Below are 13194 nucleotides of genomic sequence, written 5' to 3' on the forward strand. Positions count from 1 at the left end.
TTACAATGAACAATGAAAAATCAGTATAAAATGCCTCACCATATGTAGGCACTACTGTGATTCTCATATATGGAGACTTCACTGTGACTAATAAAACACAAATTCATTTAAAATGATTACTAAATACCCAGTTGCTTTTCCATAATGCAGTTTCTCAAAGATAATGAATTATCACCCCAAGTGGATCTAAAAAGCAATTTTGTGTGTGTCCAAGAGGGGTCTTCAAATTCAATTAATATAAATAACCACTGCTTTACATGATTTGGAAATCTCTACTCAGCCCTAAGATATGTATTGGAAGAAACCATGTCATTTGTGAGAGGGTGGAAGGACAGAAAGAGAGGATTGGAAAATAAATCATACATTTTTTCATAAATTCTACGATTAGTTTCTTCTAATAACATCAGAGAAGCAGGCAATCTACTTCCAACCCTTAAGGTCAAATTCATATTGTGATAAAATACAGATGAGTTTGATGTCCCATAGTTAATGTCTCCCTAAAAATACATTACAAACCAAACCAGAGACTCATTCCTTTGCATAACAAAAATTGTATGGTTTTGGGAAAGCACTGGGTTGAAAACATGTCACATGCAAGAATATCTAGAATAGAAAAGGGACACCCAGTAGGACTAAGAGTTGTCTAGGCACACCATCCCTTGAAATAGGGAATTATTAGGGACGGAGGCAGATGAGGCAGATTTATTACACAACAAGGACAAATCCTTCTAACGCTTGATATATGTTTAACTGCAGGAGTGATATGCCAGAAATAATGAAAACAAGTCTATTTTTCTAATAATCTCCTACCACCCTCACCACATTCCTGAACAAGGTTTACATGAAGTCTCATTTAAAGCCACACTGTGGAAGAGGAAGCAATTCATCGTCTCTGATTAAAATATGGATCTAACTTCTTGAAGCAAAATAATGGTACTCTTATCAGTGTTTTCTCATGGCTTGACATTTACTCTAAGCTTGATTTAAGAGAACTAATGGTTAATTACACAATGTGATGAAAGCTTTGTAAAAGCTGGGGATTGTACCTCGAAATAAATATATCTCCTGTTGAATGAGTTTTGCTCTTTAAAAATGAAGGATTCAGCCGGAAAACACTGATAAGGTTAGCTCAGGTCAGAATATTAGTGATCGTAGGTGGTCAATAAATAGAAGCCATTGTCTCAGGCTGCAGCCCCTGATACTGGAGGACTGCACCTGCCTCTTTGATGATCTGGGGCCAACTTGGGTTCCCCTTGATTAATTCTGCAGATTCTTGCTATTCCTAAAATACTTCCGTGTATGCTTTCATGTTTCCATTACACAAGGCTAACTAGAACAAGGAACAATGAAAGAAATAGAAGCACTGTGGCTCCTAGGTTTATTTTTTTCCTTAAAATAATGAAGTGTTTCTTCCTTAACTATATAACCCTTTCTTGCTAGGACATTCCTTCCTAATTAAAACCAGTATCCCTGTTCCACCACTTGTCTTCTACATGATTCTAAAGTTAAAGGTAAAACACTACTCAGTATATTGTTGCTTCTCTGTCTTCCCTTCTCCCTCCAGTTAAACATTTTTAGGCGTCTCGGGTTATCTCTCAAACGTTTTGCAAATAGGCACGTGCACATGTGATCAACACCCATGGCCACCTAGAAAGAGCATCTCCTGGTCATCACTCTCTATCTTCCTCATTTCTTTTAAAATGTTTTTCCCCCACTGATTTTTGTCTCTGGTCTCTGTCCTGCTCAAATTCTTAAGTCACTCTCACTGCTCTCTGGATCAATCTGATACTCCTCAGCACAGAAGTTAAGAACCTCAGCAACAGAATCTTTATCTCAACCATCTGCCTTGTTTTGTTTCCAACTATTTCCTCCCCTCAGCTCTCTTTCTCAGATGAACTCTTCGCACCCTCTCCAGAGCCCCTCACACAAAGTTTCTGTGTCTTGCTCATGCCTTTCTTCTTTGCTTGGCAAACCCCTGTTCCCTTTATGAAGCGCCTACCTGTGTGCCAGAGTCTACGCCAGTGCCCATTTCCTCAAGAATTTTTGACTTATAGCATCCAGTGCCTACAAAACGATTTAGCAATTAATCACCTATGGCCTCAAATGTTCTTCTGATTTTTTTTTTCACATTATGTTTTCAGGTTTTGTTTCCTTAAGAATATTCCAAGGCAATATAGTGCACTGAAACTTTTGTAAGGCTCAAGAAAATGTCCTAGGATGTTGTAGCTATAAGATTTCTGAATGCTCTCATTTTCTGAATTTCATTGGCTTTGCTGCTGACTGGTGCTTTTGTATCTCTGCTCAAGGTCCCTGCTGGCTCTGTTCATAACAGCAACAGGCACGTCATCTTGCATACAGAATTTGCTCACTGCTCTTATCAATTCATTAATTACTCATTGCTGCCTGACAATCACTCTCTTTGCCTATATAACAATGTGGAAATTAGGTATCAATAATGCCAGAGTATTCTAAAACGACACAAAGGTCATTAAATTGGGCTATTAAAAATGCTTCTAAGAAAAAGATTATTAGGCATATTTCTACTCTTTTTAGAACTGATGTATGTTAGTACTCTGCGTTGAAAAGAAAGCTCTGTCCTGGATATTAAAAAGAAAATTTGATAAAACATACTAGATAAAATTAAATTAGGCACTTGACTTTCATATTTAGTATAAAGTAAAATGGGAAAACTATCCTAGTTTAAAATTAAAATGCCCAGCTAAATTCTTCTGTCATATGAAACTGTTTTCCTACCCATAAAAGAAAAAAAGGCAGTTTATTGATGCTTTACCCATGATCTTAGCCAAAAGGCCAAGAAGTGATTATTGATGCTTTATAATGTGGTATAGACTCAGGATATTTTTGTTAACTAGAATAAGAAATTATGGCAGCATTAAGCCTTCATGGAGATAACATGCATTTTCATACTCAAAAAAAAAGTTCTTAGTCCAGCCAACTCATTATTGTCAGTATGCATGTGGTTATAAAATAAATAGCATAGAAATATCCAGGACATACATAATTCAATCATAAACAAATTCAGTCTAAGAAAATACAGTCAAATTTTTAAAAATTAAAATCAAAGATCTCTTACACATTAAAACATCAGATTTGTTTTTTTTTTTCATATATGGAAAACACATCCTTACTCCAAACGTAACACAGTTATTCAAAAATGTTTTAAGGTGGTTACTTAATTTAACTATGGCTTTATAATTTTGGAGTGTCATTCTCCCCTCCTTAGGGGATCTCCTTTGTTCCTGGGTCAGGATGTCAACACTGAAATGAATGGAGACTCTCATGCTTAGCACAGGACTCAAAGTGCCTCAGCTCTTAGAAGCTTAAGCAGGCTCTTGTCTTAGGGGCATCCTGGACCCCAACACACCACATCCAGCAGGATGCCAAATGATGTAAAGCAGTTATTAACCAACACAAAATTCTTACATCCAACATCATCTACCTCATCCATTTGCTGGTTTTCTATCCATTCGTGAAAGATTTATTGAGCTCACAGGACTACACAAGTCACCATGTGAGGCTCCCAGGGAGCAGCATAACGCAGAACCAATGGAGCTTATAGCCTGACTGACATATAAAGTGTAAATATCTGTGCAATGTGAGAAAGCCAGAAATGAAGGAAATGAAAAATATTATGGGACGGGCTGATTAATTGTGCCCAAGAAGAAAATGTGACATCTAACTGGGGACTCAGAGGACAAGCCAGGTTTTAATGAGCACAGTGAGGGGACATCAAGATGCTTCAGAAGAGAAGCTATCATGGACAAAGGTATGGCAGTTTGGTCATGTACAGCAGTGAAAGAAATGTGAGTGTTGAGGCAGCAAGCTATTAGCAATGGATCTTGAATAAAAGCTGGGACCAGGTTCTGAAGGGCTTTGAATGTTCAGGTAAAGACTTAAAACTTTACAGAGACAGGCAAGAGATGAAGAGAGTTTATCGTAATTTCAAAGTAAATCAAATATCTGACACCGAAGAGAAACAACCTCCATAAATCACTGGGAATCTTGATCTTGATTATCTGAATATAACAAAGACTACGCCTCTTTTTCAATGCAAAAAAAAAAAAAAAAAATGAACACAAATTGTTTGACTAAAATATTTAGAAATTTTAAAAAATCAAATATGAGGATACAATTTGGAAATATAATATAAAAAACTAACATTTGTTGTGTCAAATTCTTCTTTCTAACTAATTTATTTCCCTTATCACCCCTTAGAAACTTCCATTCCAATCCATTCTCAAAGGCCTTCAATTACTCTACAGTGCCTACCAAATAAAATACAAAAAAAATACCTTACTTGGATTTCCAGAACTTCACAATAATAGAGTCGCTTACGTCTCCAGCCTCCCTTTTTCACCTTGCCATATTCTAGAACGTAAGTTTCCTGAAACCAGGGTCAATGGCATCCAGCAAGTGATGTTCAATGATGGCTTCCAAATGGCTATTTCTCCTACAGCATTGGGTCTATGTCTGTTTCAAGGTGGCGGATGTGTGGATGTGTGTACACACAGTGTCTTCCTACATAGTTTTAGAAAATCAAGCCAGTGGGGGTAGTTCTTACTAGTTTTCAACTCTCACTGACAGCTGACTTTGAAATTATGTTACATGAATTAGACTTACATGCAGTGAATCAATGGGCATACTGACCCTAAAACTGATTAAATTTTCTCCATGTGATAGACCTAATATTCCACATAAAATGTTTGACCTAACATAAGATAATAACTTTGATGCATTCATAAAGAACAAACAACTATCATTCAAATCTTGTCACTCTAAGAGGGGAGAGGAAGGCTAGAAGCAGACATCCTACCTCTTAAAGCAGATTGTTCATATGGTGCTAAAGAAACCACTCAGGCTAAGACCTTGATATTTAGACACAGGTTATCCACTGCCTTAAAGTAGGTAAGGAGGCAGCATAGTGGGGCAGTAACACAGATGCAGGTGTTACTGGAGCAATCTGGATAAGAACACTGGTTCCATCTATTGGCTCTGTACTATTGTGTAAGTCACTTAAATTCTCTGAACCTCAAATGTCATTGTATGCAAATATGAATAATTACACATATCACACAGAGCTATTACAAGGATTACATAACATATGGGTCCAGTGCAGGCATATATATCCTTCTTCTCCTCCTCGTAATAACAATAAATATATTTTATGAACACAGGGGAAGGGAAGGAAAAATAAAATAAAATAAAAACAGAGAAGGAGGCAAACCATAAGAGATTCTTAAATATAGAGAACTGAGGGTTGATGGAGGGGTATGGAGGGAGGGATGAGCTAAATGGGTGATGGGCATTAAGGAGGGCATGTGTTGGGTTGAGCACTGGGTGATATACGTAAGTGATGAATCACTAAATTCTACTCCTGAAACCAATATTACAGTATATGTTAACTAACTTGAAGTTAAAAAAAAAAAAGGAAAAAAACAATAAAGAAATATTTTATTGCACATGTACTAGAAGAAACTGAAATACAGACAGGTCAGTATATCGCTCAAGGCCCCAGAGCTATGAGATAATGAGATAAGATAGCTGTCCAATGCCTTACATGTGGCATGCGTCTCATAAATGGTAACTATTATTTATTTTAATTTTTTAAATTTTTATTTATTTTTGAGAGAGAGAGAGAGAGACAGAGTGCGAGCAGCAGAGGAACAGAGAGAGGAAGACAGAATCCAAAGCAGGCTCCAGGCTCCGGGGTGTCAGCACAAAGCCCGACGCGGGGTCGAACCCATGAACCATGAGTTCATGACATGAGCCAAAGTCAGATGCCCAACTGACCAAGCCACCCAGGTGCCCCAGAAATGCTATTATTTTCACTACCACTACCTCTGTTTCTTCTATGACAGCCATTGTTGTTCTTCTATTATTTAGGATGACAACACAGTATTTTGAAGGAGGGATCCCCATCCCTCATGTTCACTGTTGGATGGTTGCCCTAAGTTTAAGCTTTGCTCAATAAAGGATGACCTACATCATAACTGAGAAGCAGTGTTTCATTTGTCTAAACAAAGGAAAACATACAAATGTATTTGGCTCTACTCTGAATATGTTTAAAACACAAAATTAAAGGTGTCAATTTCTTTTCTGCAATAGTTATTTTCACTAGAATAAACAAGCTCTAAGTAAATAAGACACTGACATGCATTCATAATGAATGCACAGCAACAAAAGAAACTTTAATTACTACATCCCGGTTCCCAAGGCAGATTAAAAAAAAAAAAATCTTTCTTCAGGCCTTTTTGTCTCTAGCACTGGCCAAGAGCAATGTCTTGAGGAAGTCTTTCTTCATTTCCAAAATGACTCTGACAACATAAAACAAACCCAGATGGCTTGTGAAACTGAAGTCTTTGCAAAGAGCACCTGGTCTATCAATCCCTCAATAGTGGTACCATTTATTTTAAACAACCTTTTCAGCCATTTACCCAATGGTTTTATAATCGTTGCCATCTTCATACGTGTTTGGGCTATTCTGTTATTATAAAGGAGCACTGTATTGTGCCTTCAAAAATCCAAGGCTTACCGATGCACCGAGAGCCATCTGTTGAGGTTACATATCCACGTGGACAAACGCAAAAATAGCTTCCCACGGTGTTGGAACATTCGCCAGTCACACATATCCCAGGAATGACGCTGCACTCATCGATGTCTAATCAAGGGAAGGAGGAGAAGATGATTGAGAAAGGCCTCCATTAAACAGCTTTTACAAGGGATTTTTTTTTTAAAGAGTATCAGAGTACTCATGGTTGATTAGGTCAGATCATATAACCCTGAATATATTCTTGTTTCAGACCCTGAAGAATTTCTCACACACATCTATGGGAACTGAGATGAAAGCAAACTCCCATGGCAGTAAAACAACGCCAACTAAAGCAAAACTCTATATCCTTTTCTCCCCCCCAAATGCAACTTAAATTGAAAATAAGTAAAAATGTCAATGTTTTAGTTTCCATTCTACATCAATTAGGAATTATCCTACTACGGTTTTTAAAAAACACATACGGGATTACATTTTAAAATGTGGAATAACTAAATACATTTAAAAATTTATAGCTAATTTTCACACTAATTATTTGAGCCAACAAAGGCAGCACAAATTTTTTTTTTCTATTTGGCTTCAGGATATGTTTTCGTACTTCCATTTGAATATGGGTATATTTGACATTCTGGGAATTAACTTTAAATCTAAAATAATACAGAAACATGGCAGAGGGCAAACTTGGGAGGCTTTGGGAGGTGTCCAGTTTTCCTATTGTACCTCCCTGCACTTACCCATTCAGCTTACTCAATGCTGGGACTAGTCTATCCCCTTACATCCCCTTAATCAAAGGTCTGCTTTCTTTTAAGCTTTCACTAAAGCAGAAAACCTGGCCATTTACATAAGCATTAATCTATTTTTCTTCTAGTTCAGTAAGCAGAGAAAGGTCGAAAGTCAAACAAAACTACAATTAGGTACACTGGGAGCTAATTGCTAATACATTTACAAGGAAATGAGCAATTGTAAGGGAAACCCAGGAGTTGGCCATCTTCTTTAAAGCACAAAGACCAATGAATACAGGGAAAAGTCATAAACGTGGATGATTACTGACCAGCAAACCTGAGCTTTTAGATTCTTTTGTTTTTTTAATTTGCATATATATTTTTTAATGTATCAAAACAGGAAAAAATTATATTCTTGTAAATACAAGGAAAGAAATTTTAAACCCCACAATTTTCAGAAATGGTTGGCAATCTCTTTTTTGAATTCCTCTATTAATCTAATCATTCTTTTTTTCCCCATTTAGTCTGACAAGTTACTCTTGCCTACAAGCTGCGTCATGAAATAACTATAAGCCTGTGTGTCTTCTTGGAATGTTCTCATAAAAAAATTTATCAGATTCAGACATTCCCTGAAATAATATCTTCATTTGAGGTTTAGCAGTTAGCCACTGAAGGCACAGTGGTACAAATCAAAATTGACCAATTCCCTAAGAGAGAGCAGAATTCTAACATGAATTGACTTCATGAGAAGCAAATACATAATGTGGTGCTGTTACCATCAGATTTAATCCAACAAAATGAAACCATGTGTGCAAAATTAGGACCTATTGCATCTTATACTGCTATCTAAGCGCAGTGCTACTTAATAAAACTGAACGTGGATTCAGAACAGAAAGGAGGCTAGAAATTTACACTTTAATCACCAAATACATTGATCAATCACTCCAGGATAAGGAAGACTATAAAAGAGAACAGAACACAGTAAAGTAGGAAGCAGCACAAAGGTGAAACACCACAAGTTGTCTTCTGATCCTTTAAAGTCATACCAACAGTCAAGGCACTTATGAAGACCAGGATTGATCTAAATACTTAAAAATTAGAAACCTAAAGTCCTTCATTTAAGCATTAACTCTTATTTCTAGGCATTTCCTTTCATAATAAAGAGCTTCTTTGTGCTCTATTTCCAAATACCCTCCTTAACAACAAAGAGTAGAAAACTGAAAGATGTTTGACATTTTTCTTTTTCCTTAAAAAATCTGGAACAGAGAGGAACACATGGAGTGATATTAAATTTGTGGTTTTGTGTTAAATATTTTATTGTACAAAAACTCCATGTTTCAAAATTCTTAGAATTAACTACAAACCTTAAAAAAGTCAGCTTCCAAGTAATTGTATGTAAAAGGCTCCCGCTCAAGTATTTAGGAATCCTATATGAAAAACAGGAATTTATTTCATTTTTGGGTAGACTGCCTACCCTAATTTTTAAAATTCAGTGCTTTATTTTTAACTGACCAAAACACTCTGCATTTCAATGCAGTCATGCCCAATATTTATTCATCAATTAATATTTAAATTTATCATTAATGTTTATGGTAAGAAGGATGTGTGCAAATATAAAGTATACACTGCATGGTGAGATATACGTAAGTGTGTCTAAGGGTGAGGAGTGTATTCACAGGAAAAGGCAAAGTCTTAATAAAAGGAGTTGGTTTCATTCATCCTCTGCATATCTGATGTGCCTCCACCCACATTCCCTTGAAATATTTTTTAAAGTTTATTTACCAGTTTGGAGGCTTTTGTAGGCAGGTATCAGAAAAACTGGTCTAAATGGACATAAAGGAAATATTTAACAGCTTACGTATTTGGATGTCCATAGGCATGGACGTCAGGATCGGTTTAAGCCAAGGTCTATTGCTCAGTTTCTCTGAGATGTGTTCAACTATGCACTCCTCTGTGCTTTGACTTGATTCTTAGACTGCCTTCCTTGATGGGAGCAAAAAGGCTGTAGCAATTCTAGGCTAGACCTTTGACTAGGACATCTAGTTAGAAGAGAGGGTGTCTCTTCCCAGGGCTTTCTCTTAGGAGAGAGAAAACTTTTTCCCAGGAGCACCCGCAAATCTTCTCTTTTGTCCTAATGTTTTGATCTATATTCCTTTAGCCAGGAGAATATGCTGATTGGCAAAGGGCTGGAGTCCTGAACCAATTACTGTGGCAAGTAGAATTCAGTCAGTTTTAGACTAATAAAGAACAACAAGAATAGAAACCAGCATGGGTGAGTATATCTGAAAATATAGCACAGTTGGAGCATGGAAAGTATACCAGAATGGGTAGGAAGTTGACAGAAGTGAAGTTTAGCTAGTTAGCCATACTATGAACCCTGAAGAGTCCTCCCAAGGACTTTGACTTTTATTCTGAGGTGATTTATGGTGTCTATGAAGGAGTTTAAAGTAAGTAAAAACATTATGTAAGCAAATCAATATTTTAGAAAGGTAATTCTTGTGTTTAATGTAGACAATGAATAGTCCAGTGATCAGTAATGACAGCATGGAGGAGGCGTTATGATGAGGAAGAGAATACATATTCATGAGACATGAGGAAGGAGAAATCAACAGGATTTTTGCAACAGGATTGTAAACTTCTAGCTTGATTAGCGAAGGAGACAATGGTAGTGCTATTAACAGAGAATGGGACATGGAGGAACATTTTGAGGTTAAGCCAGGTTTTGGCTTTTTTGAACTTGAGATTTTTATGAGAAATGGAGAGCAATTCCAACTACATAGCTACAAAATTGAAACTTATATATAAGGGGTAAAGATGTACATTTGTGATTTATCACCAACTCTATGGACTATATTTGAAGTTGTAGCAATAAATGAGATGTCCAAAGAAGATACATGAATGAAAAGAGTTGAATTTAAGGAGGGAACTTCTGAGAACCACCACCATATAAAAAAAGAAACCCAAAGGAAGCAAAGTCAGCATAGGAGACTGGGAAGGAAAAATGAAGGAGAGAAGAGGGAGAGTATGAGGAATGGAGGTGAGCAACAACACTGTCAAAAGGAGAGGGTTGTTGGGTGTGGCATGGAAGGACTGGAAAGAGCTTGGTAATTTGAAGAAGTTGAATACAGAGTTTTTTTTAAAGAGAATTAGATCTAAGCAAAACCATCTGATAGATTTGACTGCCAAACCACAGAACCTCATATTTGTCAACCAACATTTACAACATTTACTGTAAATCTTACTCTAAGCAGAATATAATGAATAATTTGATAAGCAGTGCTAAGTGTGATCTCAGATATCACTGAATTCTAAGAACATTGCCCTAGAGATTCTGTCAATCCCAATACGGACGTCATATGATAAAGCAGTCCCTGTAACAATTATGTTACAGAGAACTTAGAACAAACAAAACATTTTGTTTTAAACAAGTGTTTGTATTTTATTTCCATCAATGCCAAGGAACTATATGTATTTGGTCTAGTCTGCATACTTTTCTTTTTGGTATAGGAAAAAAGTGTATTTCCATTTTACATTGAACCATGAATATGCTATTTAAATTTATGACTAAATTTTAAGTGCAACAAATGGCTACCTTCTTCAAGCCTTTATGAGGACAATAGTCATTATCAAAATGGCAAAATAAGCTGTGATGGAAAATTAACGTTTGCTTTCCCCTTTTCAGAGTTTGAAAGTATGGTGTGTATTACTTGTCCTCAGAATTCCACTGATTATTCATAAACAGATTTACTGAAATATAGTATTATATGGTAGTACAATTCACCCACTTACAGTGAAAAATTCAATGGTTTTTAGTTCATCTACAGGGTTGTACAACCACCACTACAACTTAATTTTAGAACATGTTCATTCCCCCAGAAGTACTTCCATCCCAGCACTCTCCTGACCTGCCTCTATGCTTCAGAGAGTAAGTAACCTAAGTATAACTAAAAAATCCACAACTAATAACAACTCATCCGTCTCTATAGGGTTGCCTGTTCTAGACATTTCATATAAATGGAATCATAAAATATATGGTTTTTCGTGACTGGCATCTTTCAAGTAGCATGTTTTCAATGTTTCTCAATGTTGTGGCATATATTAGTACCTTATTCCTTCTAATTGCTGAATAATATTCCATTGTATGGATATATCACATTTTATTCATTCATTCCTCAGTGGGTGGATATTCAAGCTGTTTCCATCTTTTTGGCTGTTGTGGATAAAGCTGCTATGAACACTTGGGTACTACTTTTATGTGGACATATGCTCTAATTTCACTTGGGTATACATCTAGCCTGGGTATCACAGCCTGAGCTGAAATCGAGAGTCAGATGCCCAACTAATGGAGCTACCTAGGCGCCCCAGAATTTTACTTTTGATGGGGTTTAAAGAGTACACTTACCACGATGAGTACTGAACAATGTACAGAAGTGGTGAATCACTAAAGAGTACACCTGAAGCTAATATAAACCTGTACGTTAACTATACTGGAATTAAAATTAAAAACTTAATAAAAAGAGAATTTTACTTTTGGTAAAAATATCTGCCTATGTTGATAAACACAGGGCTAAGGTAAGAACAGGGCAGGGACAGTACAGATAATAACATGATCCAGGCTGCAGTTAATGAGGGGGGACTAGGAAAGGAAATAATAAATGAAAGAAACGTCCTGAAAGTTAAAGCAAGAATAAGAGAAAGGGATAGTAAGATTTCATTATTGAACTTATATTAACAAAATTAATAAAATCAAGGAAAAATATTTTGGGGGAAGTTGATGGTTTCATCACTAACATTTTGAGCTAATAATATCTAGAAAGTAGCTGAAAATCCAGGGTAGATCTTTATAAAGGGACCAGCAACTATAGATAAACACAGATGAAACCATCAGTGTGAAGTGAGTGAAGAAAATAAAGAAAAGAAAGATCACTAGGATTACTGAAAAGTGATTTAAATTTTATTTATTCATTTTTTTTTAACAATTTATATATTAAAGAGGTCAAATGTGACAGGCAGGACAGTGACTCTACCAATGAAGTCAGAGTCCTAATCCTGGGAACCTGTGAATATGTTAGTTCATATGACAAGGGAGAATCAAGATTGCTAATCAACTCATCTTGAGATGAGGAGACAGTCTTGGATTATCTGGTCCTGGGTCCAATATAATCAAGAGTTCTTATAAGTGGGAGATGAGGTAGAAATGTCAGATCTGGAGAGAGATTTGAAGATGCTGCACCATTAACTTTGAAGACGGAAGGGGGCCACAAGCCAGTAACGAAGGAAGTTTCTAGAAATCAGGTAAGTAAAGAAAATGAATTCTCCCCTAGACACTGCAGAAGGAATAGAATGTCCTGCTGATACCTTGACTTCAGCCTGGTGAGACCCATTCTGGACATGTGATTTCCAAAACGGTAAAAAAATAACTCGTGTTTTAAGTCACTAAGTTTTTGGTAATATGTTATAGCAATATTAGGAAACTAAGACATCAAGGAATAATATTTAAGAAGGAAAAGGGTAACCAAGAATGATAAATGCTACGAAGGATTCATGAGAACGAAGGCAATTTTACAAAGGGGTAAGAAATAATTGGTGGGGTGGTAGTGAGATTGCTGCTACAGACTATGCTTTTAGGAAACTTCACAGTGAACAAAGTCAGAAAGAATATAGTGACAGGAGACTAAAGAGAAAGTGGACAGAGGTTTGATGTAGATGGCCTTGATTGTAGATAAGACAAAGAGTCAGGAAAGAGAAGAGACACAAGTTAGAAACTGAGCCAATTAACAGCAAGAGTCAGGAGTCTTAGAAAGGTGATGGAGTAAAGTACAGAGCTGGAACATTCTGCTCTGGAAAGATGGGAAGACACTTCATCAAAGGCAGGGAATATGGAAAATGGGGTTGTAGTAAGAG

The 13194-nt window shown here is 36.5% G+C and overlaps 1 protein-coding gene across 1 annotated transcript in view; it reads right to left on the bottom strand.

Annotated features, from left to right (window-relative positions):
• The window catches only part of FBN2 (fibrillin 2), a 255813-nt gene that overhangs the window by 125164 nt on the left and 117455 nt on the right, over positions 1 to 13194 (bottom strand). Inside the window, exon 8 of the mRNA XM_007087821.2 lies at positions 6554 to 6679. Coding sequence (XP_007087883.2) covers positions 6554 to 6679 — 126 coding nt within the window. The remainder of the gene's footprint in view (positions 1 to 6553; positions 6680 to 13194) is intronic.

The sequence above is a fragment of the Panthera tigris genome, chromosome A1 (genome assembly GCF_018350195.1).
Source record: "Panthera tigris isolate Pti1 chromosome A1, P.tigris_Pti1_mat1.1, whole genome shotgun sequence".
Taxonomy (NCBI): domain Eukaryota; kingdom Metazoa; phylum Chordata; class Mammalia; order Carnivora; family Felidae; genus Panthera; species Panthera tigris.